Here is a 25,858-nt window from a genome sequence, read left to right on the forward strand (position 1 = left end):
TTGAGAATAGGCTGTTGTATTACTGAAGGCTAAGGATGTAGAAAAGAAGCTTATATGAAGATGAACTTCAGAATTCAAGTTTTTCAAACAGTAGTAACTTCTTTTCAAGTCATATAAAATATGTTAATAGAACATCCTCACACATGTTATGGGTTGTTTTGTACAATTGAAAATAGGCTGCAGTATTCTGAGTTCTGCATTACTGTCTTTGATAATAGGATGAAAAAAACAGAACTGAAAGTTCGAAAGCATCAATTTCAGCAATTAGAAAGTGGCACTACTGGAATTTACCTGATGTTCTTTCGTAGACAAATGCTTTTTTCAACTGGACTTGTTTCAAAAAGTAGATTCTCACTTGCAGCCATTACCTATGGATGTATACTAAGTTTAAAAGCCCTAGGAATACCACTGACGGAATCCTGAAGGCAGAATTGGCTATGATGTCATAGACCCTTGAAGGAAACTTCTAAAAGTGATATTTAGTTATAACAGAGACTAAACAAGAAAGATGCTTACTGAATAAGGTGGGATCCAACAAGAGTGTAGTATGGAATGTAATAACTTATAAATTACTTTTTTTCTGAGGGAGCTCAACAGAATGACACCTAAGAAAGGCAAAGTCTTCGACACTTGGTACGTTTGTGATTTTTGGCCATCACTTGAAAATTAATAAATCTGAAATCACTAGTCTTAGAAATGGAAGAAAGTGATGACTCTGATAAGCCTATCTCAGCAGGTAGGCAAGAAATTCGAAAGAGAAGACGACCCAGCCAACCAATGGTAGACAAATCCCAGCAAACTGATGTAATAGAGAAAAAGAAACACATGCCCATACCAAAATCATCTAGCCCCAAAGCTACCCATCGTATTGGTAATACTTCTGAAAGCAAAGGCAACTACTCTGCCAAAGCCTATGAGTCTATTAGAGTATCTTCTGAACTTCAGCAAACTTGGACAAAGAGAAAGCGTGGACAGGAAATGACTAGTAAGTCTCTCCAGACAGACACCATTGTAGAAGAGAAAAAAGAAGTCAAGTTAGTTGAGAAAACCGTGGTACCTGAAGAAAAGTCAGCTGACGTTAGAGAAGCAGCTATTGAATTGCCAGAGAGTGTTCAGGAAGTAGAAATTCCACCAAACATACCTTTAGTTCAACTAAAAATGGACAGATCTCAGCAGACCAGCCGTACAGAATACTGGACCATGATGCACATCCCCCATGTGGAAAAAGTGGACAAGGAACAACAGACATACTTTAGTGAATCGGAAATAGTGGCTATTTCCAGGCCAGATAGTTCTTTTACAAAGTCAAAGGAAGGTGCCCGGAAACGTAAATCCTCAGGAAAGATTTCTGCTAGTGAACATCCTGAATTTCAACCAGCAACAAGCAGCAATGAAGAAATTAAGCAGAAAAGCATCAGCAGAACTTCATTTACTCAGGAGACTAAAAATGGTCCACCGGTACTTTTAGAAGATGGGCTTAGGGAAGAAGTAACTACACCTGTTGTACAAGAAGGTTTTGCTGTTAAAAAAGTGGCTTCTGCTGAAATAGAGCCTCCACCAACAGAAAAATTCCCAGCTGAAATACAGCCTCCATTAGTTGAAGAGGCCACTGCTAAGGCAGAGCCCAGATCCGATGAAGAGACACATGTCCAAGTACAGCCATCAACTGAAGAGACTCCTGCTGCTGAGGCAGCCACTGCAGTTGCAGAGAATTCTGTTAAAGCTCAGCCTCCACCCGCTGAAGAGGCCCCATTAGTGGAGTTTCCTGCTGAAATTCTGCCTCCATCAGCCGAAGAGTCCTCTTCAGAAGAGCCTCCTGCTGAAATTCTGCCTCCATCAGCTGAAAAGTCTCCTTCAGTAGAGCTTCCTGGTGAAATTCAGTCTCCCTCAGCTGAAAAAGCTCCCATTGAAGTACAGCCTTTACCAGCTGAGGGCGCCCTTGAAGAGGCCCCAGCTAAAGTAGAGCCTGCCACTGTTGAAGAGACCCTTGCTGAAGTTCAGCCTCTATTACCTGAAGAGGCTCGGAGAGAAGAGGCTGGAGAACTTCAGCTTTCAACAGCTATGGAGACCCCTGCAGAAGAGGCTCCTGCTGAAGTTCAGTCTCCATTAGCTGAAGAGACCCCTGCAGAAGAGGCTTCTGCTGAAATTCAGCTTCTAGCAGCTACAGAGGCTCCTGCATATGAAACTCCTGCTGAAACTCGATCTCCACTATCTGAGGAGACTTCTGCAGAAGAGGCGCCTACTGAAGTTCAATTTCCATCAGCTAAGGGAGTTTCTATAGAAGAAGCCCCTCTTGAGCTTCAGCCTCCATCAGGTGAAGAGACCACTGCAGAAGAGGCCTCTGCTGAAATTCAGCTTCTAGAAGCTACAGAGGCTTCTGCAGAAGAGGCTCCTGCTGAAGTTCAGCCTCCACCAGCCGAGGAGGCCCCTGCTGAAGTTCAGCCTCCACCAGCCGAGGAGGCCCCTGCTGAAGTTCAGCCTCCACCAGCTGAGGAGGCCCCTGCTGAAGTTCAGCCTCCACCAGCTGAGGAGGCCCCTGCTGAAGTTCAGCCTCCACCAGCTGAGGAGGCCCCTGCTGATGTTCAGCCTCCACCAGCTGAGGAGGCCCCTGTTGAAGTTCAGCCTCCACCAGCTGAGGAGGCCCCTGCTGAAGTTCAGCCTCCACCAGCTGAGGAGGCCCCTGCTGATGTTCAGCCTCCACCAGCTGAGGAGGCCCCTGTTGAAGTTCAGCCTACACCAGCTGAGGAGGCCCCTGCTGAAGTTCAGCCTACACCAGCTGAGGAGGCCCCTGTTGAAGTTCAGCCTACACCAGCTGAGGAGGCCCCTGCTGAAGTTCAGCCTCCACCAGCTGAGGAGGCCCCTGTTGAAGTTCAGCCTACACCAGCTGAGGAGGCCCCTGCTGAAGTTCAGCCTCCACAAGCTGAGGAGTCCTCTGCTGAAGTTCAGCCTCCACCAGCTGACGAGGCCCCTGTTGAAGTTCAGCCTCCACCAGCTGAGGAGGCCCCTGCTGATGTTCAGTCTCCACAAGCTGAGGAGGCCCCTGTGCAAGTTCAGCCTCCACCAGTTGATGAGGCCCCTGTGCAAGTTCAGCCTCCACCAGCCGAGGAGGCCTATGCTGAAGTTCAGCCTCCACAAGCTGAGGAGGCCCCTGCTGATGTTCAGTCTCTACCAGCTGACGAGGCCCCTGCTGAAGTTCAGCCTCCACAAGCTGACGAGGCCCCTGCTGAAGTTCAGCCTCCACCAGCTGACGAGGCCCCTGCTGAAGTTCAGCCTCCACCAGCTGAGGAGGCCCCTGCTGAAGTTCAGCCTCCACCAGCTGAGGAGGCCCCTGCTGATGTTCAGCCTCCACCAGCTGAGGAGGCCCCTGCTGATGTTCAGCCTCCACCAGCTGAGGAGGCCCCTGCTGATGTTCAGTCTCCACCAGCTGAGGAGGCCCCTGCTGATGTTCAGTCTCCACCAGCTGAGGAGACTCCTATAGAAGAGACCCTTGTTGCAGTACACTCTCCCCCAGCTTATGAGGTCCCTGTGGAAGAGGCCCCTGTTGACAAACATTCCCCACCAGCTGATTTGCTTCTGACTGACGAGTTTGCTATACAAGAGGCCTCTGCTGAAGTTGCACCTCCACCATCTGAACAAACCCCTGAAGATGAGGTGCTGGTAGAGAATGTGTCTACTGAATTTCAGTCACCGCAGGCGGCAGGAATTCCAGCAATAAATTTAGGATTGGTTGTTTTGGAAGGTGAAGCAAAATTTGAAGATGTTTCAAAAAAAATTCTGTCTAATACCAATGATGGATCTAAAGATTTGTCTAATACTAATGATGGACAGACTCCCACTCTTGAAATAGAAGGTGTCTTTCATATACAATTAAAAAATCGTCCTCCTGAACTGTAGTCAGATTGTACCTAAGCTAGCAATCAGAAGCTACGTGGATTTGGAAGAACATACTTTAGAAAAGGGTGGGCAGCTGGAAGTAGCTTTGTCAATAAGGCAAATTAAAGTGAACCCCAAGAGTTGGAGTACAGGTTGGAAAATGAACAATAAAAACTGTAGCAGTAAAAAATTACTTATGTTACTTTCATTCAAATTGATGGCACATAAAATACCTATTTTAAAAGTAAGTTTATAATTGAAAAAAAATAACTTAAAATATCCTTCCTACGGTAAACTTATTGACACGGGTGAAGTTTACTCTGCAGTCATCTTTTCTTTGCCTTCCCATTATGAGTCAATATAGTTTCTAGTGGAAAAACCAGTGTCTTTTCTGCAGATCTGTCATCTACTTTAAATTCCTTGAGTCTTAGTCACACATCTAAAGTTATGTGATGTTCTCTTTCTCCTTATTATAATTAATCATATCTCTTATTTTCTTTTCATTCAATTCCTTCTGAGACAAGCATTACTTTCCTGGTTTTAGCCTAAGTGTTCTTTATCTTCTTACACATTTTACGTTTCAATGTCTGGATAGAAAGACTGACTTCCTTTGTAAAAATCTTCAGTTCAATAAAATGAAGATGGTCATAAAGTACTGAAAACGGTGTGCAAGTATAAAGAAAAATATACTTAGATGACCTTGAGAGCACATTCCTGTGTTTAGTTTTTAATTTGATTTCAACTGAGAATGTGATGAGTCCTTTGGAAGTTTGGCTTATGCTTTTTGCTCTATGAACTGGTAATGAAGAACAACTTAGAATAAAATCAAATTACTGTAGTAAAAGCTGTTGAAGTTTTTAAAGAGCATCAAGCCTTAACAATACATATTCTAAGATGTCTGTTATTAAAGGGCATCTAGTTTTCCATGGTTGTAACAATGTTGGGAAAATATTTTCTCTAGCTACAAATTAATCTCAATGTGCTGAAATGTTGAGATAATTTTATCAGAACATTTTAAAATTTTGTCAGTGTATTTCTCTATTTAGTGAGAACTCTAGGTTAATGATTTCAAACCTCATTAAGCTTTGATGTCCTATCATTGTTGGATTTTTGTCACATTCTTCATTACCTCAGTAATCAAGAGTATATGATATTTTAAGTAAGTTTTTGAGAATTTCATAAAAATTATTGCAAGAACACTCTTTCTTGTATGTGCCAAATTTGAGGTTGAAAATGTTATTCTACACTATGTAGAATGAGGGGTTTTTTTTTTTTTTTTTTTTTTTTGCAATGTACGAGTCCTCCATTTTATGTTTTCTGAGATACTTAAATCCAGTTAAACTTGGTTTTCTAAATTAGGTCTTTTTGTTTCTATTGTGGATTTTCTATTGTTGTTTTCTTTTTAAATTCAGAAGCCACATCAGAGTACAGAGTTATACTAGAATGAAAATATGCTTAAGATGGGATCTATCAACTGGCACATGGAAAAACTTTCAACACTTAAGAATTGGATGTTTCTGGAGCTGAGGTGGAGCTTATATTTATCTGAATATATATATATATATATATATAAATACATAGTACACTGTATAAATAGTAAACAAGTATATTCATGAGATTCTGGAGGTCAAATTAAAAAGTGCTGCAAATATAAGTTCCAACAGGTGCACCTGTGAAAATTTAGGTCAAGAAACATTGATTTGATGCTTCTAGGAGACAGATATAAGTAAGAAAATCTAAATACATTGAACATTGGCAAAAATTCAGTGTGAATAGAAACGCATACAGGTGATAATCTCTACCAAATGTAAGAATGATGTCAGGCTGCTAACCATTAATTTTTTTTTTTCTCAAATGTGAGATATCTTAAAGATAGCTTTCCTGAGATATAACCTACATAAAATAAATAACATTTACTTAAATTGTACAATTTGATGACTTTTGACATCATGTATACACCTATGAAACCATCACCACAAGGAAAACAATGAAGATGGCTATAAGTCAAAAGTTACCATTATGATCATTTGTAACTTCTCTTTCCCTGCTTCCACCCCTCTACCCCATACATACAAGCAATTTCTGATCTGTTTTCTGTCACTAGAAATTTTTATGCATTTTTATAGACTGTGACGTAAATAGTAAAAGTATATTTTATTGCAAAGTTGTATTCCATTATATGAATATTGCAAAATTTTAAAATTCATTTGATACACATTTGGGTTGTTTCCAGTTTTTGCTATTCTACATATAGCTGCTATGAACATTCACATATGAGTCTTTGTGTGGACATATGCTTTTATTTCTCTAGAGGAAATATCTAGGTATAGAATGGTCTGACTGTGTGATAGGTGTATGTCTGACTAAAAATACTGTCAAACTGTTTTCCAAAGTGATAAACCATTTATATTCTGACCAACAGCTGTTGGAGTTAAAGTTGTTCTACATCCTCATCAACACTTGGACTGGTTGGTCTTTTTCATTTTAGCCACTCTACTAGGAGGATAGTGCTATCTCCTTGTAATTTTAATGTGTATTTCTCTAATGACTAATAATTTGGGGCATCCTTTTATGTGCTTATTTGCCATCTGCATATCTTCTTTGGTGAAGCCCATGCTTTTTCTTTTTTATGTGTCAAATTTAAGAAATGTTTGCCAAACTGAACATTACTAAGATTTCTTCCTAAGTTTTCTTCTAAAAATGCTATTGTTCTGTATCTTATGCTTAATTCTAAGATCTGTCATCAGTAATCTTTTCATGTGATGTGAGAAGAGATATGAGGTTAACTTTTGTTTTTTCAGACATATAGGTAGCCCCTTCTCCCAACACTGTTTAAGTGATTATCTTGTCCTCATTGAACTGCCTTGGAGCCTTTGCTGAAAATTAATTGATCATATATGTAGGTGTATATTTTTGTGCACTATTTTGTTCCATTGATCTTCATGTCTGTCTCTACATCAATTCAACATTGTTTTGAAACCAGTAGATTTATAATCTTGAAATCAGGTAGTGTTAGTTTTCCAATATTTTTCTTCTTTTTAAAAGTTGTTTTAACAATTCTAGGTCTTTTGCACTTTAGTGCAAATTTTTGAATTAGTTTATTTCCACAAAACCACTTGCTGGGATTGCAATGAATCTAAAGACCGACTTGGAAAGAAATGATATCCTACTAATAACAAATTTTCTGATCCATGAACACACTTACTAACATAGGTCTACATTTATTTAGGCTTTCTTTAATTTCTCTCAGATGACTTGTAGCTTTTGATTTTATAAAATTTATTAGGCATTCTATTTTTTTGATGCTATTAAATTTTTTTAAAATTTTACCTTCCAATTTTTTGTTGCTGTTGTATAGAAATACAGTTGACTTTTTGTATTGGCTTTGAATACTGAGATTTTCCCAATCTCATTTATTACCTCTTGTGGCTTTTCTTGTAGATTACTCAGAATTTTCTTTAAATTTTTTTTTTTTTTTTTTAAAGATGGAGTTTTGCTCTTGTTGCCCAGGCTGGAGTGCAATGGCATGATCTTGGCTCACTGCAACCTCCGCCTCCCAGGTTCAAGTGATTCCTCTGCCTCAGCCTCCCAAGTAGCTGGGATTACAGGTGTGTGACACCATGCCTGGCTAATTTTCGTATTTTTAGTAGAGACAGGGTTTCACTATCTTGGTCAGGCTGGTCTCGAACTCCTGACCTCATGATCTGCCCATCTCGGCCTCCCAAAGTGCTGGGATTACAAGCGTGAGCCACCGTGCCAGGCCAATTACTCAGAATTTTCTATACAGACAATCATATCATCTGCAAATACATGTTTTAATTTTTCCTTTCTTGTTTAAATACTTTCCCTTGTCTTATTGTACTGGCTAGAACTCTTAATACAAATGGTGAGAGCAAACATTTTGCCTTCTTCCTGATCTTGGGGGAAATCATCAGGACTTTTTGAGTATGACGTTAGCTGTAAGTTTTTCATAGATGCCTTTTTCCTCTCTGGTTGAGGAAATTTCCTTCTATTTCTACTTAGCTGAGAGTCTTTTCATCAGAAATGAATGTAGAATTTTGGCAAAAGCTTTTTATGGATCTATTAAGATCACCATATGGTTTCCATTTTTGGTCTGTTAATGCAGTGAATTTTGTTGATTGATTTTTTCAAATGTTAAAACAACCTTTCATTCCCTGGAAAATTCCTACTTGGTCATGGATACGGTTTGGCTGTGTCCCCACCCAAATCTCAACTTGAATTGTATCTCCCAGAATTCCCACGTGTTGTGGGAGGGACCCAGGGAGAGGTAATTGAATCATGGGGGCTGGTCTTTCCCGTGCTATTCTCATGATAGTAAATTAAGTCTCATGAAATTTGATGGGTTTATCAAGGGTTTCTGCTTTTACTTCCTCCTCATTTTCCTCTTGCCACTGCCGTGTAAGAAGTTTCTTTCACCTCCCACCATGATTCTGAGGCCTCCTCAGCCATGTGGAACTATGAGTCCAGTTAGATCTCTTTTTCTTCCCAGTCTTGGGTATGCTTAATCAGCAGTGTGAAAACAAACTAATACAGTCATAATGTGCTATTTGTTTTATATATTTGGGGATTTGTGCTAAAATTTTATTAGTAATTTTTACAACTATGTTCATAAGAAATAGATCTATAGTTTTTTTTTTTTTTTTTTTTAATGTCTTTGTCTAGTTTGGGTATCAATATAATGCTGGTCTCACATGATGAAGTGAGAAGTGATTCCTCTGCTTTATTTTTCTGATAGGTACTACGCAGAATTGGTGTCATCTGTTAAATGTTTTACAGAATTCAGCAGGGAAGTCATCTTGGCCTGGAGTTTTATTTCTGGGAGAATTTTTAACTAAAATTTTGATATCTTTAATAAAAATAGGGTTTTTGTGTTGTTTGTTATTTCTTTTTATCCTTCTTATGTCTATAGGATCTGTAATGATGTTTTATTTCTAGTTACGGTATAATTATTCATATCTTATATGGATAAACATTGGTAACTTCTATCTTCTCTGTCTCTGCCTCTCTGTCTCTCTTCCCAAATCAGTCTGGGTTGAGATTTACTAGTTTCATTGATCTTGTCAAAGAACTGACTTTTGGTGTTACTGGTTTTGCTGTTTATTTTTTCCCTTATTCATTGACTTCTACTCTTTATTATTTCTATTTTTCTACTTCTACTTATGTCTTCTTTTTCTAATTTCTTTAGATAAATCTGTGGTTAATAATTTAATATTTACTTCTTCTCTAATATAGGCCTTAATTTTTCTTTGAGTATGTTTTGTTTGTATTCTGCACAATCCAATTCTTTGTATTTTCTTTTTTTTTTTTTTTTTTTTTTTTTTGAGACGGAGTCTCGCTCTGGCACCCAGGCTGGAGTGCAGTGACCGGATCTCAGCTCACTGCAAGCTCCGCCTCCCGGGTTCACGCCATTCTCCTGCCTCAGCCTCCGGAGTAGCTGGGACTACAGGCGCCCGCCACCTCGCCCGGCTAGTTTTTTGTATTTTTTTAGTAGAGACGGGGTTTCACCATGTTAGCTAGGATGGTCTTGATCTTGTGACCTCGTGATCCGCCCGTCTCGGCCTCCCAAAGTGCTGGGATTACAGGCTTGAGCCACCACGCCCGGCCTGTATTTTCATTTTCATTCAGTTAAGAGTTGGTGATTTTGTGTTTGATTTATTCTTTGACAGATGTGTTACTTAAGAGGGTATATATTTTATTCCAAAATATTTTGGGGTTTTCCAGATTCCTTTTTGCTATTAGTTTTCTATTTAATTACTTCTTTGTCATAAAATACTTGTCTAATTTGTACCTTTTTAACTTATTGATACTTGTTTTATGGCTTAACTTGTGACCTCTCTTGGTAAGTGCTCTGTGTTCTAAAATATTCTGCTGGTTTTGGTTGAAGCGTTTATACAATTGGTTGATAGGTTGTTCAGTTTTTCTATATCATTACTGACTTTTATCCACCTGTTCCATAGATCATTGAGAGAGGTGTGTTGAAATCCTTGACTATAGGCCGGGCACAGTGGCTCACGCCTGTAATCCCAGCACTTTGGGAGGTTGAGGCAGGTGGATCACGAGGTCAGGAGATCGAGACCACCCTGGCTCACACAGTGAAACCACGTCTCTACTAAAAATACAAAAAAAAAAAAAAAAAAATTAGCTGGGCATGGTGGCGGGCGCCTGTAGTCGCAGCTACTCGGGGGGCTAAGTAGGAGAATGGCCTGAACCCGGGAGGCAGAGCTTGCGGTGAGCTGAGATCGTGCCACTGCACTCCAGCCTGGGCAACAGAGCGAGACTCCATCTCAAAAAAAAAAAAGAAATCCTTGACTATAGTATGTATTCATCTATTTCACCTTGAAGTTCCATCAATTTTTGCTTCATGTGTCTTGAACCTTTGATATTAGGTGTATAAATGTTTAGAGTTATTATGTCTTCCTGTTAAAATTTCCTTTTATCCCTGGTAATAGCCTCTCCTCAGTGATATTGTTACTTGTGTAGTTTAAATTCTTAATGTCCTTTCTTTTGCTTACTTACGGCCATTATCTGCTTTTTCTATTTTAGTCTTTCTTCTTGTAATTAATCCTTTTTGTTATTTCCAGAGTTATTTTTTAACACACAGATTTGCTCATGTAGTCGTTTGCCTACAAAATACAATCTAGATCCCTTAAAAAGACAGTCATGGCCATTCACAATCTACTGTATCCTACTTTATATCACTCTAAGTATAGAGTGGAAGCTGAGAGTGTGACTGAAAGTTTGTAAATCCTAACTCCATCACTTATGAGCTGTTTGACTGGTTCAAGTTAATTAACCTCCCTATGCCTTAGTTTATCCATGCAAAAACAGAAATAATAAGAACAATACCTAATCAATAGAATGGTTTTAACAAAATAGTTCATTCATTTTATGTTCCTAGAACAGTGTCTAGTAAACTATCAGCAACAAATGTGACTCCAGCTCTCATTATTATTACCTGGATACCTTCTTTCTGGTGATACCTTTTTCTATTCTTGCTATATCTGACAATGATTTTTATACTCCCAGGCCTCTTTGTTCATTGTCTTTTAGTCATTTGTATCCTGGGCATTTTGCTATTAGTATGTTAGGACACACTGGGTCCTATTTAAATTTTTTATTTTAGCAGACATGCTTAGTTTTAGCATACAGGTCTTGGCCATCTTTTGTGGACAGTGGTTCCAATGAAAATTTAATTATCAGAGCCTTTGCGGTGTTATTTTAGTCTGCTTAATTTACCTGAGACTCCCACTGTTTCCTACCAGTGCCACTTGAGGGGGCAGACGGAGCATCTCTTGGCCAGGCTGCCTGGAACCTGTAAGTTGGGGAGGGAAGTTTCATTTTCACCAAAAAGAAGCAGCTTCCCACATGGGCACATCCGGCCTGTGTCTCTTATTGTGTGAGGAGGCCTCTGGGGACAAAGAGGCTTCTGGGCTAGCCAATTCTGTGGCAGGATTCCCCCTTGTCAGTTTCAGTAGTGTTTCTAGGTAAGGAAATGTGTGTGTGTAGAGTGAACAGAAAATGCTTCCTCTAGCTCCTCATTATCACTGGGGCTTCTGATTGATCTGCACTGCTGGGGCTGGGGTGGGGCCTGCAGGACTTGCCTGGTCTTGTGGGTAGAACTCTTTTTCCGTCCAGGGGAGGAAGGACCCTACCTGGGCTGCCTTCTGTTGCTATGTGGGAAGTTGGGAAACATTGGGCTTGCATCACATCACCTTCTTCAGTTGGGTGGGTGTAAGAGATGCTCTGCCACTGTGTTTCTCCTTTAGTCCTGGGGTCGCTAACCAGTTTGCCTTTCACTCTCTACCTTTCCAAGTTCTCTTTTGGTTGTCTCATTTTATTTCCAGTGTTTATAGTTGTACTTAGCATGGTAAAACAGAGAGAAATCTTGTTAGAACTAAAAGTCTTGTCTTCCTTATTTTAAACACTTTTGTCAACATTATCTCCAACTTATGTGATTCCATTTATCCTTCAACTCCTAGTTCAGCCAGTATCTTCTCTATGAGAACTCCCTTGAATCTAGTGCCCACCTTCTTTGACATTTACTCCTTGTCAATAAAAATAATACAAATAAAAAAATAGAGTAGAACAACTATTACATAGCACTACATTGTGTTAGGTATAAGTAATTTAGAGATGATTTAAAGTATAGGGGAGGATGTGCATAGGTTATATGCAAATCCTACACCATTTTGTATAAGGGACTTGAGCATTCATGGATTTTCGTATCCATGGGGTTCCGGAACCAATCTCCCAAGGATACTGAGGGATGACTGTATTCAGTAGGCAGTTAAAAATGTCTTCTGTGGTTTAAGTAACACATAAATAAATGTTCCATATTAGGGATAACAGTCACATTTAGGTCTAAGCAAGTATCAACAATTGTAGTTATAATAGTAAAGACAGAGAGATGTTAGATGTCTCTGGAATAATAACCAATTAAGGAATCATTTTTAAGTGAGAGATCATTAATATATTTATATGGTAAGGAAAATATGCTTGTAGGTAGGAATACATTAAAGCTATATCAGAGGGTACAGTAAAAGAGAAAGAGAACATAATAAAAATGAAAACAAAATTATATCGAAGGTATAATGAAGGAGGATAGCTGAGGGAATTGTATTCAGAGCACCTGATTAGTGTAAAGTGGGACTTCTTTCCTTATGACAATAATAAATATGGATAAATATAGATTTGGGGGGAGGAAGGAGTTAAAGCTGTAGACCTATGATTCATTTCTGCCCTGATTACCAAGAGTGATGCTTTTGAGGGAAAGCAAAGAAGGCTCTTGAGCCAGTCAAATCTCCATGTAAACGTGGTAACTATATTTTGGGCAAATAGACTAATATTTGTTAGGATAAGAGTTGTCACCTATGGAATGTCCTTTATAGGTGTCTCTGACTTCAGATTACTTATAATAAATGCATCTATAGTTTACGGATTTGTAAGGCGTGAAAACTATCACATATGTTCTACAACTCTCTGAGGGCATAAAATAGAAATGGTCTGTAATCATACTCTCCCAAATCTGGAAATTGACCACCAAACCTCACTTAGAGACCTCGTCTATTCTTCTCGGCCACGTGGCTCCTGTCCAATGTGGAACAAAAGGACCTGAGAAATCAAGCAGGATGTTCTTGATTTCTCCCTTTGTCTGTGCCTCTTGATTGCTTATGTGCTTGACGTTGTTAATAAAACTTGCTACTAGGTAAGGTCTCTGATATGTGTGGTTCTGATTTGTTAATTTGGTACTCTTTGTGGTGCTTAGATGTTAATCGGGTGGATTAGGATAGGGTATTTTAATTTGATGGGTTGGGATACGTGTATTTTCTCCACAGATTGTGAAAACTGTGCCCTCAGCTAAGAGAAAGGGATTGGAGGTGGGACTTAAATAGAATGTTAAAGACTTTGACTAGTGTGTGTTGTGAAATGGGAAAGAAGAATTTACTAGGAAAATGTAAAATGATTGCGAAGAGACATTCAGCTCTAGCTAAGGTAAGGTCAATGTGATAAGTAAATGGAACAGCTGGGTTGTGCTAATAGAAGCATGGTATCTAGAGTGTGAGGGAGGTACCTATCCTGTCCCACTCTGTACTAGAATGTTCATTTCTTCTGGGTTATAATACTCTAACTAGAAAACATTCATAGGAGACCAAGAAGATGTTAAGAACTTGACTCAATGTTATGTCACATGTTGAACAGTGGAAAGATTGGCAACATTTGGCTGAGAGAAAGGAAAACAGAACAGGCCTCAGGTCATTGAACATGAACCAATGATTGGAAATTGTGCAGAACCATTTTATGACTATATAATGAGGCATTTTAAAAAGCTGCCTAAAGATAGAAAGTACAGCCTTAAGCTAGATATTCTACCACCTCTGGAGGTTTTTAGTGCAGCAGAGCTGGTGAGGCTGGAGAACATGTATCAAAAGGTACAACGTTTCAGTTAGACAGGAGAAATAGGTTCAGGTGATTACACATCATGGTGACTATAGTTAATAATAATGTATTCTATGTTTAAAAATGCTAAAAGCTAGATTTTAAATGTTCTCACTGGAAATAAGTCATATATATTTGAGATAATAGATATGTAAATTAGTCTGATTTGATCTTTTCATAATGCATACATGTACCAAAATATTACCCTTGTGCTCCACAAAGATGCAAAATTATTCATCAATTAAAAATAAGGTAAATCTTTAAAAAATAAAAACAAAACAAAAACAAAATCTGCCACATAGCCAGATTTGGGACCACTGAGCTGGTTCATGTAGTGAATATTTGAACATCTGGTGACTGAATTAGGTATAGCTCATATTCTTTTCAAGCTGATATTGTGTGTTTGCAGTTGACCACATACCGAAGATCAACAGCAGTTGTTTTCAATGAGTGCTGTCTGCTGCTTACAGCTTTATGGAACAGCTGGCCTCTGGATGATTAGTTTATTTTCTATGACTGCCCAGTACTGGATATGGCCACTGCTTATCAAATATGACTCATTTATAGGATCTTAATCAAATGGTAGGAAGCCTGACACAAGTGAACTGTCTAGATACTCATCAGTACTGAGCTGTGTCTGAAGTGCTTGAGTCAGAAATATTAGCAGAAGTGTACTTCAAGGCTGAGTTATTGCACCCATGTCTAATAAGCTCACTTGGGAATTCTAATTTTGAAGGGCTTCAACACTGGCAGAGTTGAGCATGTCATGAGCCCTTGTCTGATTTTCTTAATTGTCTTTACTGACCATTATGTTAATATTTACAATTCTAGATATAGAATCCAAAGTAGTGGCTAAATATTCTCCTTACAATATCCATAAGAAGGAAAAGTTACTGATGACACTTCTGTGTGTAAAGTGCATTTATAACAGAACCAGGGACAATACCTTCAGAGAGGAGAGGTCAAGCGTTTTATCCTGTGTAGTCCTATCAGACTTCAGTTTATTTTTGTAACCAAAAAATTAATGGTCCCAGCTCCTCTAGGGTTTGATGGGCCAAATTTGGCTATGTATATGTGATCCACCTGCATTGGCCTCCTAAAGTGTTGGGGTTACAGGCGTGAGCCACTAGGCCCAGGTCAAGAAATCTAGTTTCAATTTCTCCAGCAGATACTGATGTGTAGCCCCTGTGAAGCTTGAATACTTCAGAATTGTATTTCAAATAAGGAAGAATATTTGATTTGGATCTGTAGATAAAATTGCCACCTTTAAATAAGTGAAGAGTGATATGTTCAGAAAGAACCATGATAAAATTCCTTTGTACTGATCTTGCGGATGAAAGTTCAGTTGAAACTAAAACTTCCCTTTAGAGCAGGGTTTCTCAAACCTAGCATTACTGACATTTGGGGCTGGAAAATTCTTTGTTGTGGAGGGGTGATCTGGTGCATTGGAAATGTTTAGTGGCATCTCAGGCCTCTATCCACTGGATGACAGTGGAACCCACCACCTACTTTTTACAACCAAAAATATCTCTAGATTTGCCAAATGTCCTCGGGGGAAAAATCACACTCAGTTGAGTGCCACTACTCTAGAGAAACGCTATAGCATTGATTGTAATTTAATAAAACTTTAAAAATGTTTGTACTGAAAATTAAAAAAAAAAAAAAAACTGTAGTAATCATCTGGTCTTTTAGCTTGCTACCTCTCTAGTTGTTCCAGGATATTATATAGACTGTGAAGCTTGACCTTGATGGGATATAAATGCTTTCCAAATACAGGAAAGAAGTGGATAGGATGTTGTTTCCTGAATACAAAAAATCTGTGAGGTGTCACAGGACTCTGGCCTGAATGTGGCAACTTTGACTAATTCATCATGATTTTATAGAAAGACAAAATTTTGCTATTAGGTTAACTCTTTTTTAATCATGCAAAAACTTGAATATTTGGATTGATCCTATGGGAATGGCCTTCAGACAAAATTAGACAAATATATCTTCAGCCAACCAACGATCGTTATTAGAGGTTTATCTTTTTATTGGTTAACTTACAGTTGTAATAAAAATGTATAATTGGTAAAACAGTAATGTTTAAGAAATGCTCAGTAATTCGCTTATTTTATCTTTGTTTAAGGCTTTACAACAAATGGTAAAGTTTGTGTCAAGTGTTGTCATTTACATGAACTTAAATGATACAGTGTAATTTTACTCAGAGTTAGCAAAATGCGAGCTTTAAGGATACAGTCTCAAAGACTGTCCTCACTTCTGACACCAATTGCATCTTTGGGGAGCTCCCAAAACCACCCTCGGTTTTGAATTCACCAGAATTACTCACAGAACTCACTGAAAGCTATTATACTCATGATTATGGGTTATTACAGATAAGGACACAAATCAAATTCAGCCAAAGGAAGCGACAAATAGGGCAAAGTCTGGTACAGTTATAGATGTGAAACCTCTGGTGTCTTCAGGATGTGTTACTCTCTTAGCATCAATGTGTGACCATATGCACAGATTACTGTTAACCAGGGAAGCCCACCCAAGCCTTAGTGTTCAGAGTTTTTACTAGGGCTTCGTTACATAAGCATGACTGATTGATTCATTGTCTTTGTGTTTGATTTCAGTTGCCAGGTTGACAGATGCATGAACCAAATTTCACACTCCAAAGACAACCATATTTTAGGGTATAAATTTCAGGGTGTGTCCAGTCCCTACCCCAAGCAAAGATACTTCTCTCAGTCGTGACGTACATTACTTCGCAAAAATTGAAGGCACAATCCAGGCCTTTCTTTGGGCAAGGTCAAATTCTTTACTGCTAATTTGAGCAATACAAACTTATTTATAGAGCCTAAGTATGATACATATGTATGTAATTTGTATGAATCCATTATGCTTCAGATGTTTCCACACATACTATTCTTGAAATCCTACATCTATTTATAAGATAAGCATAGTATTAGAGGCCACAAGTATAATGATCTTATCTCATGTGTTGTACAAGTTGAATATCCTTTATCTGAAATGCTTAGGACCAGAAGTGTTTTGGGTTTCAGATTTTTTTCAGATTTTGCAGTATTTGCATATAAATAATGAGATATCTTGAAGATGAGACCCAAGTCTAAACAGTTTCATTTACATTTTATGTGTACCTTATATACCTAGCCTGAAGGTAATTTGATATAATATTTTTAATAATTTTGTGCATGAAAGAAGTTTTGACTGTGTTTTAAATGTGATCCCTCACATGAGGTCATGTGTAGAAATTTCCACTTGTGGTATCATGTCACCACTCAAAAGGTTTCAGATTTTGAAGCATTTCAGATATTACATTTTCAGATTACACATGCTCAACTAGCATTATTATTACTATTTCTTTAATTTAAACTTAAATAAGTCTCTGTATTTAAATAGCGGTAGAATGTCTCCCATTATTACGATGAGTTGTCAGACCAGTTTTCCATTTTTCAAGACCAATGTTTCACATAAATTATATTCATCATAGTTTTAAAATATTTAAATTTAACATAAAATTTTAAATTATCATAAGTACCCATTATCAAAATCACACAACTAGTAACAGATGAGCCAGAATTCGAACCTAGCTTTTTAAGTTCTATGGATTCTTTTGATCTCAAAACTGTACAAACATCATGAAAGGTGTTATTCACAAGACCCTGGAATCAGCTGAGAACACATGACCAGCCTTTGGAAAACATTGCCAGTGATTTGTTGGGACTTAGTAGATGCTTAGAAAGGCTTCTGTTAGCCTGACATGATAAAGGCAGTTGAGAAGCATTTTGTTTATGTGACTAAAATGAAAGTCCATATGGCGAATCAGAAAATTTGTTTTGGCTAGTGCCCAGGACTACATAGTTTTGGTTTGTGGTTGTATTTGTCATTGGACAGACTGGTTTTGTCTTCTCAGAGGCTGAATAAAATTTGGGTCATGATGGTACCTTTACAAAGCAGCACAATCTGACTGACTACTTAACTTCTAAAAATGTGTTTCTATGCCTCCACTGAATCTTAGACACAATAGCGTTAGGGTAATTATCCTACTTTACATCACTATTACAGCACATTCCTTCTAAATCTAAAGTTACTGTGACTTAGAGAATCGCTCATGAGTTTCTGTTTTAAAACTTGGTCTTGGCCGGGCACGGTGACTCACACCTGTAATCCCAGTACTTTGGGCGGACGAGGTGGGTGGATCATGAGGTCAGGAGTTCAAGACCAGCCTGGTGAACATAATAAAACTTGTCTCTACAAAAATACAAAAATTAGCCAGGAATAGTGGCGCATGTGTGTGTAGTCCCAGCTACTTGGAAGGCTGAGGCAAGAGAATCGCTTGATTCTGGGAGGCGGAGGTTGCCGTAAGTAGAGATCATGCCACTGCACTGCAGCTTAGGCAACAGAGTAAGACTTCGTCAGAAACAACGACAACAACAACAACAAAAAACTTTGCTCAATGTTTACACAAAAATAAACTTTGTCTATTACTTGTCAGACCAAAATTCATGTCATTTTCCAAGACTATTGTCCTGCTCTGCTATCCCACTTAAACTGATTGCTATCTTCTTGTGCAGTTTGTAGTTAAAATTTTTAAAAAATTTTTGGGCTATCAGTTCTGGTAGCTATTGAGTGACTCAGATAGTTTTAATACATTCACAAACAAAGTTTAATGGGCAGATAGCTTTTCTGTATTAAGTTGGAAAAAAGAAATCTCACGCAGATTTTTAGCTGATTTTCTTTGATGCCTTTTTCAATGTCCTGCAGTTGTTTCAACACAGAAACATTTCAGAGAAAAATGTATTTGGGCTCCTGAAGACATATGTATTATAATTTTACAACCAGAAAATGTGGGCTTTGTAACTCAAATTGCAGAACTTATCTGAAGTTTACTTGTCTATCACCAGTAAGAAAAAAGAGTGGAAATAAATATATAGCCAATGATATTAGTGACAAAATGAAAAAGTAGTCAGAGTAGAATCTTTTCCTTAAAAGTGATTTTAAAATTCTAGTTCTAGGATCAGATCCATTGGAATTATCTTGAGTACATATTGAAAATATAGAATCTCCAGACATGGAACTCAAGAAATTTTATTTTTAACAAGTGTTTCTAATTGATTCTCAGATTCACTCAGATTTTGGAACCACTATATCAGTGAAGCAGATAACCTGAGAGTTCTCTTTAGGGAGCAAGTATCTACAAATGGTGAAGAACTTATATTAAGAGGGAGACAGTATAAGGATTGGGAATAATTGATATTACTATAAGGAGATGTAGAACACGGAGGTTACCAATGTTGAGATCAAGCATATCCTAAAAGAACTGTATACTTCCTGCACAACAGAGGGTCATGGCTAGAAGAAGAAATTGGCAGATCTACATTGGAATGCATTTAACCAAGGAGGTGAAAGACCTCTACAAGAAGAACTACAAAACACAGTTGAAAGACATCGTACATGACAAAAATAATTGGAAAAACCTCCCATGTTCATGGATAGGGAAAATCAATAGCATTGAAATGAGCTATACTGCCCAAATCTACAGATTCCATATAATTCCTATCAAATTAACAATACCGTTTTTGAAAAAAATAGAAAAAACAATTGTAAAATTCATATGGAACTGAAAAATAGCCTGAATGCCCAAAGCAATCCTAAGCAAAAATAATAAAGCTGGAGGCATCACGTTATCTGACTTCAAACTATATATACTACAAGGCCATAATAACCAAAGCAATATGATATTGATACAAAAATGGACACATAGATTAACGTAACAGGATATGGAACCCAGAAATAATGCCATACAGTTACAACCAACTGATCTTTTACAAAATTGACAAAAAATAAATAATGGGGAACGGACACCCTATTCAATAAACAATGCTGGGAAAAGTGACTAGCCACAAGCAGAAGATCAAAGTGAGATCCTTACCTTTCACTATATACAAAAAATAATGCAACGTGGATTAGGACTTAAATGTAACACTTGAAACTATAAAAATCCTAGAAGAAAACCTAGGAAAAATTCTACACAGTGTCCTGGGCAAATAATTTATGACTAAGACCTCAAAAGCAAATGCAACAAAAACAAAAATAACAAATGGAGCTTGATTAAACTAAAGAGCAAAATAAACAACAGAATAAACAGACAACCTGCAGAATGGGAGAAAATATTTGCAAATTATGCATCCAACAAAGAACTAATATCCAGAGGCTATAAAGAACATAAAAAAACAAGAACAAAACAAATAACCTCATTACAGAATGGGCAAAGTATGTAAACAGATACTTCTCAAAAAAGACATACAAGTGGCCAACAAATGTATGAAAAAAAGCACTAATTATTGGATAAATGCAAATTAACATCATAAGATACCATCTCACATCAGTCAGAATGGCTATTAATAAAAAGTCAAAAAATAATCAGATACTAGCAATAATATGGAGAAAAGGGAGCACTTATATATTTTGGAGGGAATGTAAGTTAGTTCAATCCCCGTGTAAAACAGTATGAAAGTTTCTCAAAGAACTAAAAATAGAACTGCCACTTGACCCAGCAATCCACTATATATACCCAAAGGAATATAAATAATTTTACAAAAAGACACCTGCACTTTCATATTTATTACAGGGCTGTTCACGATAACAGAGTCATGCAATCAACTTAAGTATCCATCAATAATGACTAGTTAAGGAGAACGTGATATATATACACCATGGAATACTGCATGGACACAGAAAATAAAATAATACCTTTCATTAATATTCATGTATTTTTATTCAATTCATGTCCTTCACAGCAATATGGATGGAGTTAGAGCCTATATATATATATATATTTGTGTGTGTGTGTGTGTGTGTGTGTGTGTATATTTTTTTTACTCAGAAACAAAATCAAATACCGCATGTCCTCATTTATTAATGGGAGCTAAACAATGGGTACATGTGGACATACAGATGGAAATAATAGACACTGGGGAATCCATAAAGGGGATAAGAGGGACATGAGGTGTTGAAAGCGTACCTATTGGTTACAATGTTCACTATTTGGGGGATGGGTTCACTAGAAGTTCAAACTCCAGCATTATGCAATATATCCTTGTAAAAAAACCTGCACGTGTACTCTTGGAATCTACAATAAAACAAAAATAAATTAAAATAAAATGGACTTGCATATCTTATTTCTAACCCCAGCCCAGTCCTCTTTACAAAATACAATTGACCTTTTGACCTCTCTGCAAGCACTTCATCTCTCTGAGTTTCTTATACTCCACAGGGAGAATATTCTGAATAAAATTGATATAATTTGGCTCTGTGTCTTCACCCAAATCTCATCTCGAATTGTAATCCCCATGTGTTGAGGGAGGGAAGTGACTGGAACAGCGATTTCCCTCATGCTGTTTTAGTAATAGTGAGTGAATTCTCACAAGATCTGATGGTTTATAAATGGTATTTTTTCCTGCTCTCTCATACTCTCTTGTCTCTCTCCTGCTGCCATGTAAGATGTGCCTGCTTCCACTTCCACCATGGTTGTAAGTTTCCTGAGGCCTCCCAGTCATGCAGAACTGTGAATCAATTAAACCTCCTTTCTTTGTAAATTACCCAGTCTCAAATAGTATCTTTATAGCAGTGTGAGAATGGACTAATACACAAACCTTTAGTATTTAACATTAAATACCATATAATAAACATGAAAAAATATAATATATATGAGCTTTAAAAAAGTGACTCTTACATTTTGCCTATTTTATTTTTTTCTTTTTTTTTTTTTTTTTTTTTTTGAGACGGAGTCTTGCTCTGTCGCCCAGGCTGGAGTGCAGTGGCCGGATCTCAGCTCACTGCAAGCTCCGCCTCCCGGGTTTGGGCCATTCTCCTGTCTCAGCCTCCTGAGTAGCTGGGACTACAGGCGCCTGCCACCTCGCCCAGCTAGTTTTTTGTATTTTTTAGTAGAGACGGGGTTTCACCGTGTTAACCAGGATGGTCTCGATCTCCTGACCTAGTGATCCGCCCGTCTCGGCCTCCCAAAGTGCTGGGATTACAGGCTTGAGCCACCGCGCCCGGCGTTTATTTTTTTCATTCATCTATTTGCTCACTGAGCAAACTTCCAATAATTAATTATACTAGGTACTATGTTAGGGCCTGGAAATAAAAAATGGTAAAGAACTATGAATATATAATACCTATTGACTCATGTTCCAAATGTGTTGTGTTTTGTATACATTAATTCATTATTCTGGAAAGCTCTAATAATAAAAATTACATGTATTAAGTGCTTCCAAAGCACTAGATATTGCATGACTGATTGTATAAAATAGAGTTATTTAGATAAACAACCAACTGAATGTGTGTGTGTATGTAGTTGGCCCTACACGGATGTGTGTGTGTGTGTGTGTGTGTGTAGTTGGCCCTACATGGATTCTGCATCCATGCATTCAACCAACTTCACACTGAAAATACTTTTTTAAAAATTGTGTCTATACTGAACATGTGCAGACTTTTTTTTGTTATTTCCTAAACAATAAAGCATAACAATGATTTATATAGCACTTACATTTTTAAGGCATTATGAGTAATATAGAGATGATTTAAAGTATACAAGAAGATATGCATAGATTATATGAATGCTGTATCATTTTGTATCAGAGACTTGAGTACCTGTAGATTTTAGTATCTGTGAGAGGTCCTGAAATCAATTCCCCATGGATATTGAAGGATGACTGTGTGTGTGTGTGTGTGTGTGTGCGCGTGTGCACGTGTGTGTGTGTATTAAGATAGAGTTAGAGAAAGAGAGGGAGAGGGAAGTTTATTTTTAAAAATTGGCTTCTGAGATCATGGAAGTTGGCAAGTTTGAAATTTGCAGAGAAAGCAACAGGCTGGAGACTTAGAAAAGAGTTGACATTGCAGCTCAAGTCCAGAGGCAGAATTCCTTCTTCCTTAGTAGGGGAAGCAGGAGGATTAAATCTTTTGCTCTTATGGTCTTGAATTGACTGGATATGACCACTCATGCCAGGGAGTGTAATCTGGTTTCACTAAAAGGCTACTGATTAAAATGTTATTTTTTTCCAGAGATAGATTGCATAGTAATAGGTAGACTGTTATTTAACAAAATGTCTAGATACTATGGCCTAGCCAAGTTGACATATATAAGGTTAATCACCACACTGCTTTAATATATTGTATCTTTGTAATTCACAGCAACTCTGAGGTGTTATCAACTATGTTTTACAGATAAAGAAATTGAGGAAAAGTAGATAAGTGTTTTGCCTTGGAGGAGAGTAATTGTAAAGAGTGAAAGAGATTCAAACAGTTATTCTAATTCAAACCAATATTCTAAACAATAGTGCTTTCACTTCCAGGGGAAGAAATTTAGGCAAAATGAGACTAAGTAACTTGCCTGTGCCACTCAACCAGTATGTGATGGGTTCAGAATCTGATTGTAGAGTCTGTGTTGTTACTTACCATACAATACATTTCCAGTCACTGTCACTAGGCAACTCTCAGTCTGTTAGAAAAGTAAGATATGAAAACGAATAATTGGCATTATTAGGAAATGATTATTTGGAGAGGCTGGAGTCTTCCTGAAAAATATGGCCTCTGAACTTGGCTTTGTAAATAGTCAGATTGAAGAGGACACCATGAAATGAAAAGATATTCCATGTTCATGAATTGGAAAAATTAACGTTGTTAAAATGTTCATACTACCCAAAGCAATCTACTGATTCCATCCAATTGCTATCTAAATACCAATGATATTCTTCACAGAAATAAAAAACAAATTCTAGAATTTATATGGAACCACAGCAGATCTAGACTAGCCAAAACTATCTTAAGTGGAAAGAACAAAACCAGAGGATTCACATTACCTGACTTTAAATTATACTACAGAGCAGTAGTAACCAAAACAGCATGGTACTGGCATAAAAACAGACACATAGACCAGTGAAACAGAAGAGAGAACCAAGAAACAAAAATCCACACCCCTACAGTGAACTTATTTTTAACAAAGCTGCCAAGAACATACACTGGAGAAAGGACAGTATCTTCAATAAATGGTGCTGGGAAAACTGGATATCTGTATACAAAAGAATTAAACTAGACCCCTATCTCTCACCATATGCAAAACTCAAATCAAAATGGTTTAAAGACTTAAATCTAAGACCTCAATCTATTAAACTACTACAAGAAAACATTGGGGAAACTCTCTAGAACATTAGTCTGGGCAAAACTTTCTTGACTAATATCACACCAGTGAAGACAACCAAAGCAAAATGGACAAAAGGGATCACCTCAAGTTAAAAACCTTCTGCATAGTAATGAAAACAATCAACAAAGTGAGAAGACAACCCACAGAATGGAAGAAAATATTTGCAAACTACCCATTTGACCTCATTTGACAAGGGACTAATAGTCAGAATACACAAAGGGCTCAAACAACTCCATAGGAAAAAAATTAATAATCCTATCAAAAATGGGCAAAAGATGTGAATAGTCATTTCTCAAAACACAAATGGCAAACAGGCATATGAAAAGGTGCCCAACATAATTGATCATCAGAGAAATGCAAATCACAATTAAAATGAGATAGCTTCTCACCGGAGTTAAAATGGCTTATAGCTAAAAGTCAGGCAATAACAAATGGTGGTGAGATGTGGAGAAAGGGGAACCTGTGTACACTTTTCGTGGAAATGCAAATTAGTAAAACTACTATGGAAAATAGTTTGCAAAAAACTAAAAATTGAGCTACCAAATGATCCAGCAATCCCATTGCTAGGTATATACCCAAAAGAAAGGCAATGAGTATATTGAAGATATATCTGTACCCGCATGTTTATTGCAGCACTGTTCACAATAGCTATGATTTGGAGACTACCTAAGTGTTCATCAACAGGTGAATGGATAAAGAAAATATATTTATACACAATGGAGTACTATTCATCCATAAAAATGAATGAGGTCCTGTCATTTGCAACAACATAGATGGAACTGGAGATCATTATGTTAAGTGAAATAAGCCAGGCAAAAAAGACAAACATCATGTATTCTCACTTACTTGTGGAATCTAAAAGTCAAAACAATTGAACACATGAGTAAGGAGAGTAGAAGGATGGTTACTAGAAGCTGGGCAGGGGAATGGGGACTTGTGGAAGAGGTGGGGCTGGTCAATGGGTGCAAAAACAGAAAGAATGAGTAAGACCTACTATTTGATAGCGCAGTGTGACTATAGTCAATAATAATTTAATTGTATATTTTAAAATAAACTGAAAGAGTATAACTGGATTGTTTGTAACATGAAGGATAAATGCTTGAGGGGATGGATACCCCATTCTCCATGATGTGCTTATTTCACTTTGCCTGCCTGTTTATTGTTCCCCCTCCCAAGTAGCTGGGATTACAGGCACCTGCCACCACACCTGGCTAATTATTTTTTGTATTTTTAGTAGAGATGGGGTTTTGCCATGTTGGACAGGCTGGTCTCGAACGCCTGACCTCAGGTGATCAGCCCACCTTGGCCTCCCAAAGTGCTGGGATTACAAGCATGAACCACCGAGCCTGGCCACATGCCTGTATCAAAGTATCTCATGTATTCCACAAATATATACACATACTATATACCCATAAAAATTAAAAATAAAAAAATTCAAAAAAGATACAATAATGAAGTTTTATTCGTTGGACAAAAGCACATTCCAGGAAAAACCTGGCATGTGAAATAAAATGAATATAAAACAGCAAAGTATATTAGGGAAGGAATGAGCATTTTGTTATTTCTCTAACTGATATAAAGTGGGGGTGAGGTGGGGTGGGGTGGTGAGGCAGGAGATCAGAATGGCCAGTTAGAGCTAAGCTAGATATTATTTTGTGTTGGTAGGAAGACAATGAGGAATTTTTAACTGGGGAGATATTTTATTAGACTTTAGTTTTACAAACGATGAGAAAGTCTTTCAGAAAAAATTGTGAAAGACTTTGAAATAGACAAAAAACTTTACTAGGTGTCTTCAGTCAAAATATATATTGTCTAAAG

At 37.6% G+C, this 25,858-nt stretch overlaps 1 protein-coding gene across 2 annotated transcripts; it reads left to right on the forward strand.

The window, feature by feature from the left end:
* The first annotated feature begins 473 nt into the window (after positions 1-473).
* FSCB (fibrous sheath CABYR binding protein) lies at positions 474-4,211 on the forward strand. 2 transcript variants are annotated; one of them, XM_050795814.1, is made up of 3 exons: positions 474-2,712; positions 2,929-3,019; positions 3,128-4,211. In XM_050795814.1, the coding sequence occupies exons 1-3, from the start codon at positions 697-699 to the stop codon at positions 3,892-3,894; spliced, it is 2,874 nt and encodes a 957-aa protein (XP_050651771.1). In that variant the 5' UTR covers positions 474-696; the 3' UTR covers positions 3,895-4,211. The 2 variants fall into 2 exon arrangements, with proteins under 2 accessions (XP_050651771.1, XP_050651773.1); XM_050795816.1 differs by having other exon boundaries at positions 474-2,604; positions 3,128-4,210.
* Positions 4,212-25,858: the final 21,647 nt, after the last annotated feature.

Source organism: Macaca thibetana, chromosome 7 (assembly GCF_024542745.1).
Source record: "Macaca thibetana thibetana isolate TM-01 chromosome 7, ASM2454274v1, whole genome shotgun sequence".
NCBI classification, from domain to species: Eukaryota; Metazoa; Chordata; class Mammalia; order Primates; family Cercopithecidae; genus Macaca; species Macaca thibetana.

Excerpts from the sequence above, each read along its gene's own strand:
- FSCB (XM_050795814.1), top strand. The coding sequence starts at position 697 with ATGGAAGAAAGTGATGACTCTGATAAGCCTATCTCAGCAGGTAGGCAA. Across the intron at positions 2,713-2,928 it reads AGCCTCCACCAGCTGAGGAG|TCCTCTGCTGAAGTTCAGCC; the intron begins GCCCCTGTTGAA and ends CAAGCTGAGGAG. Across the intron at positions 3,020-3,127 it reads GGCCCCTGCTGATGTTCAGT|CTCCACAAGCTGAGGAGGCC; the intron begins CTCCACAAGCTG and ends CTGAAGTTCAGC.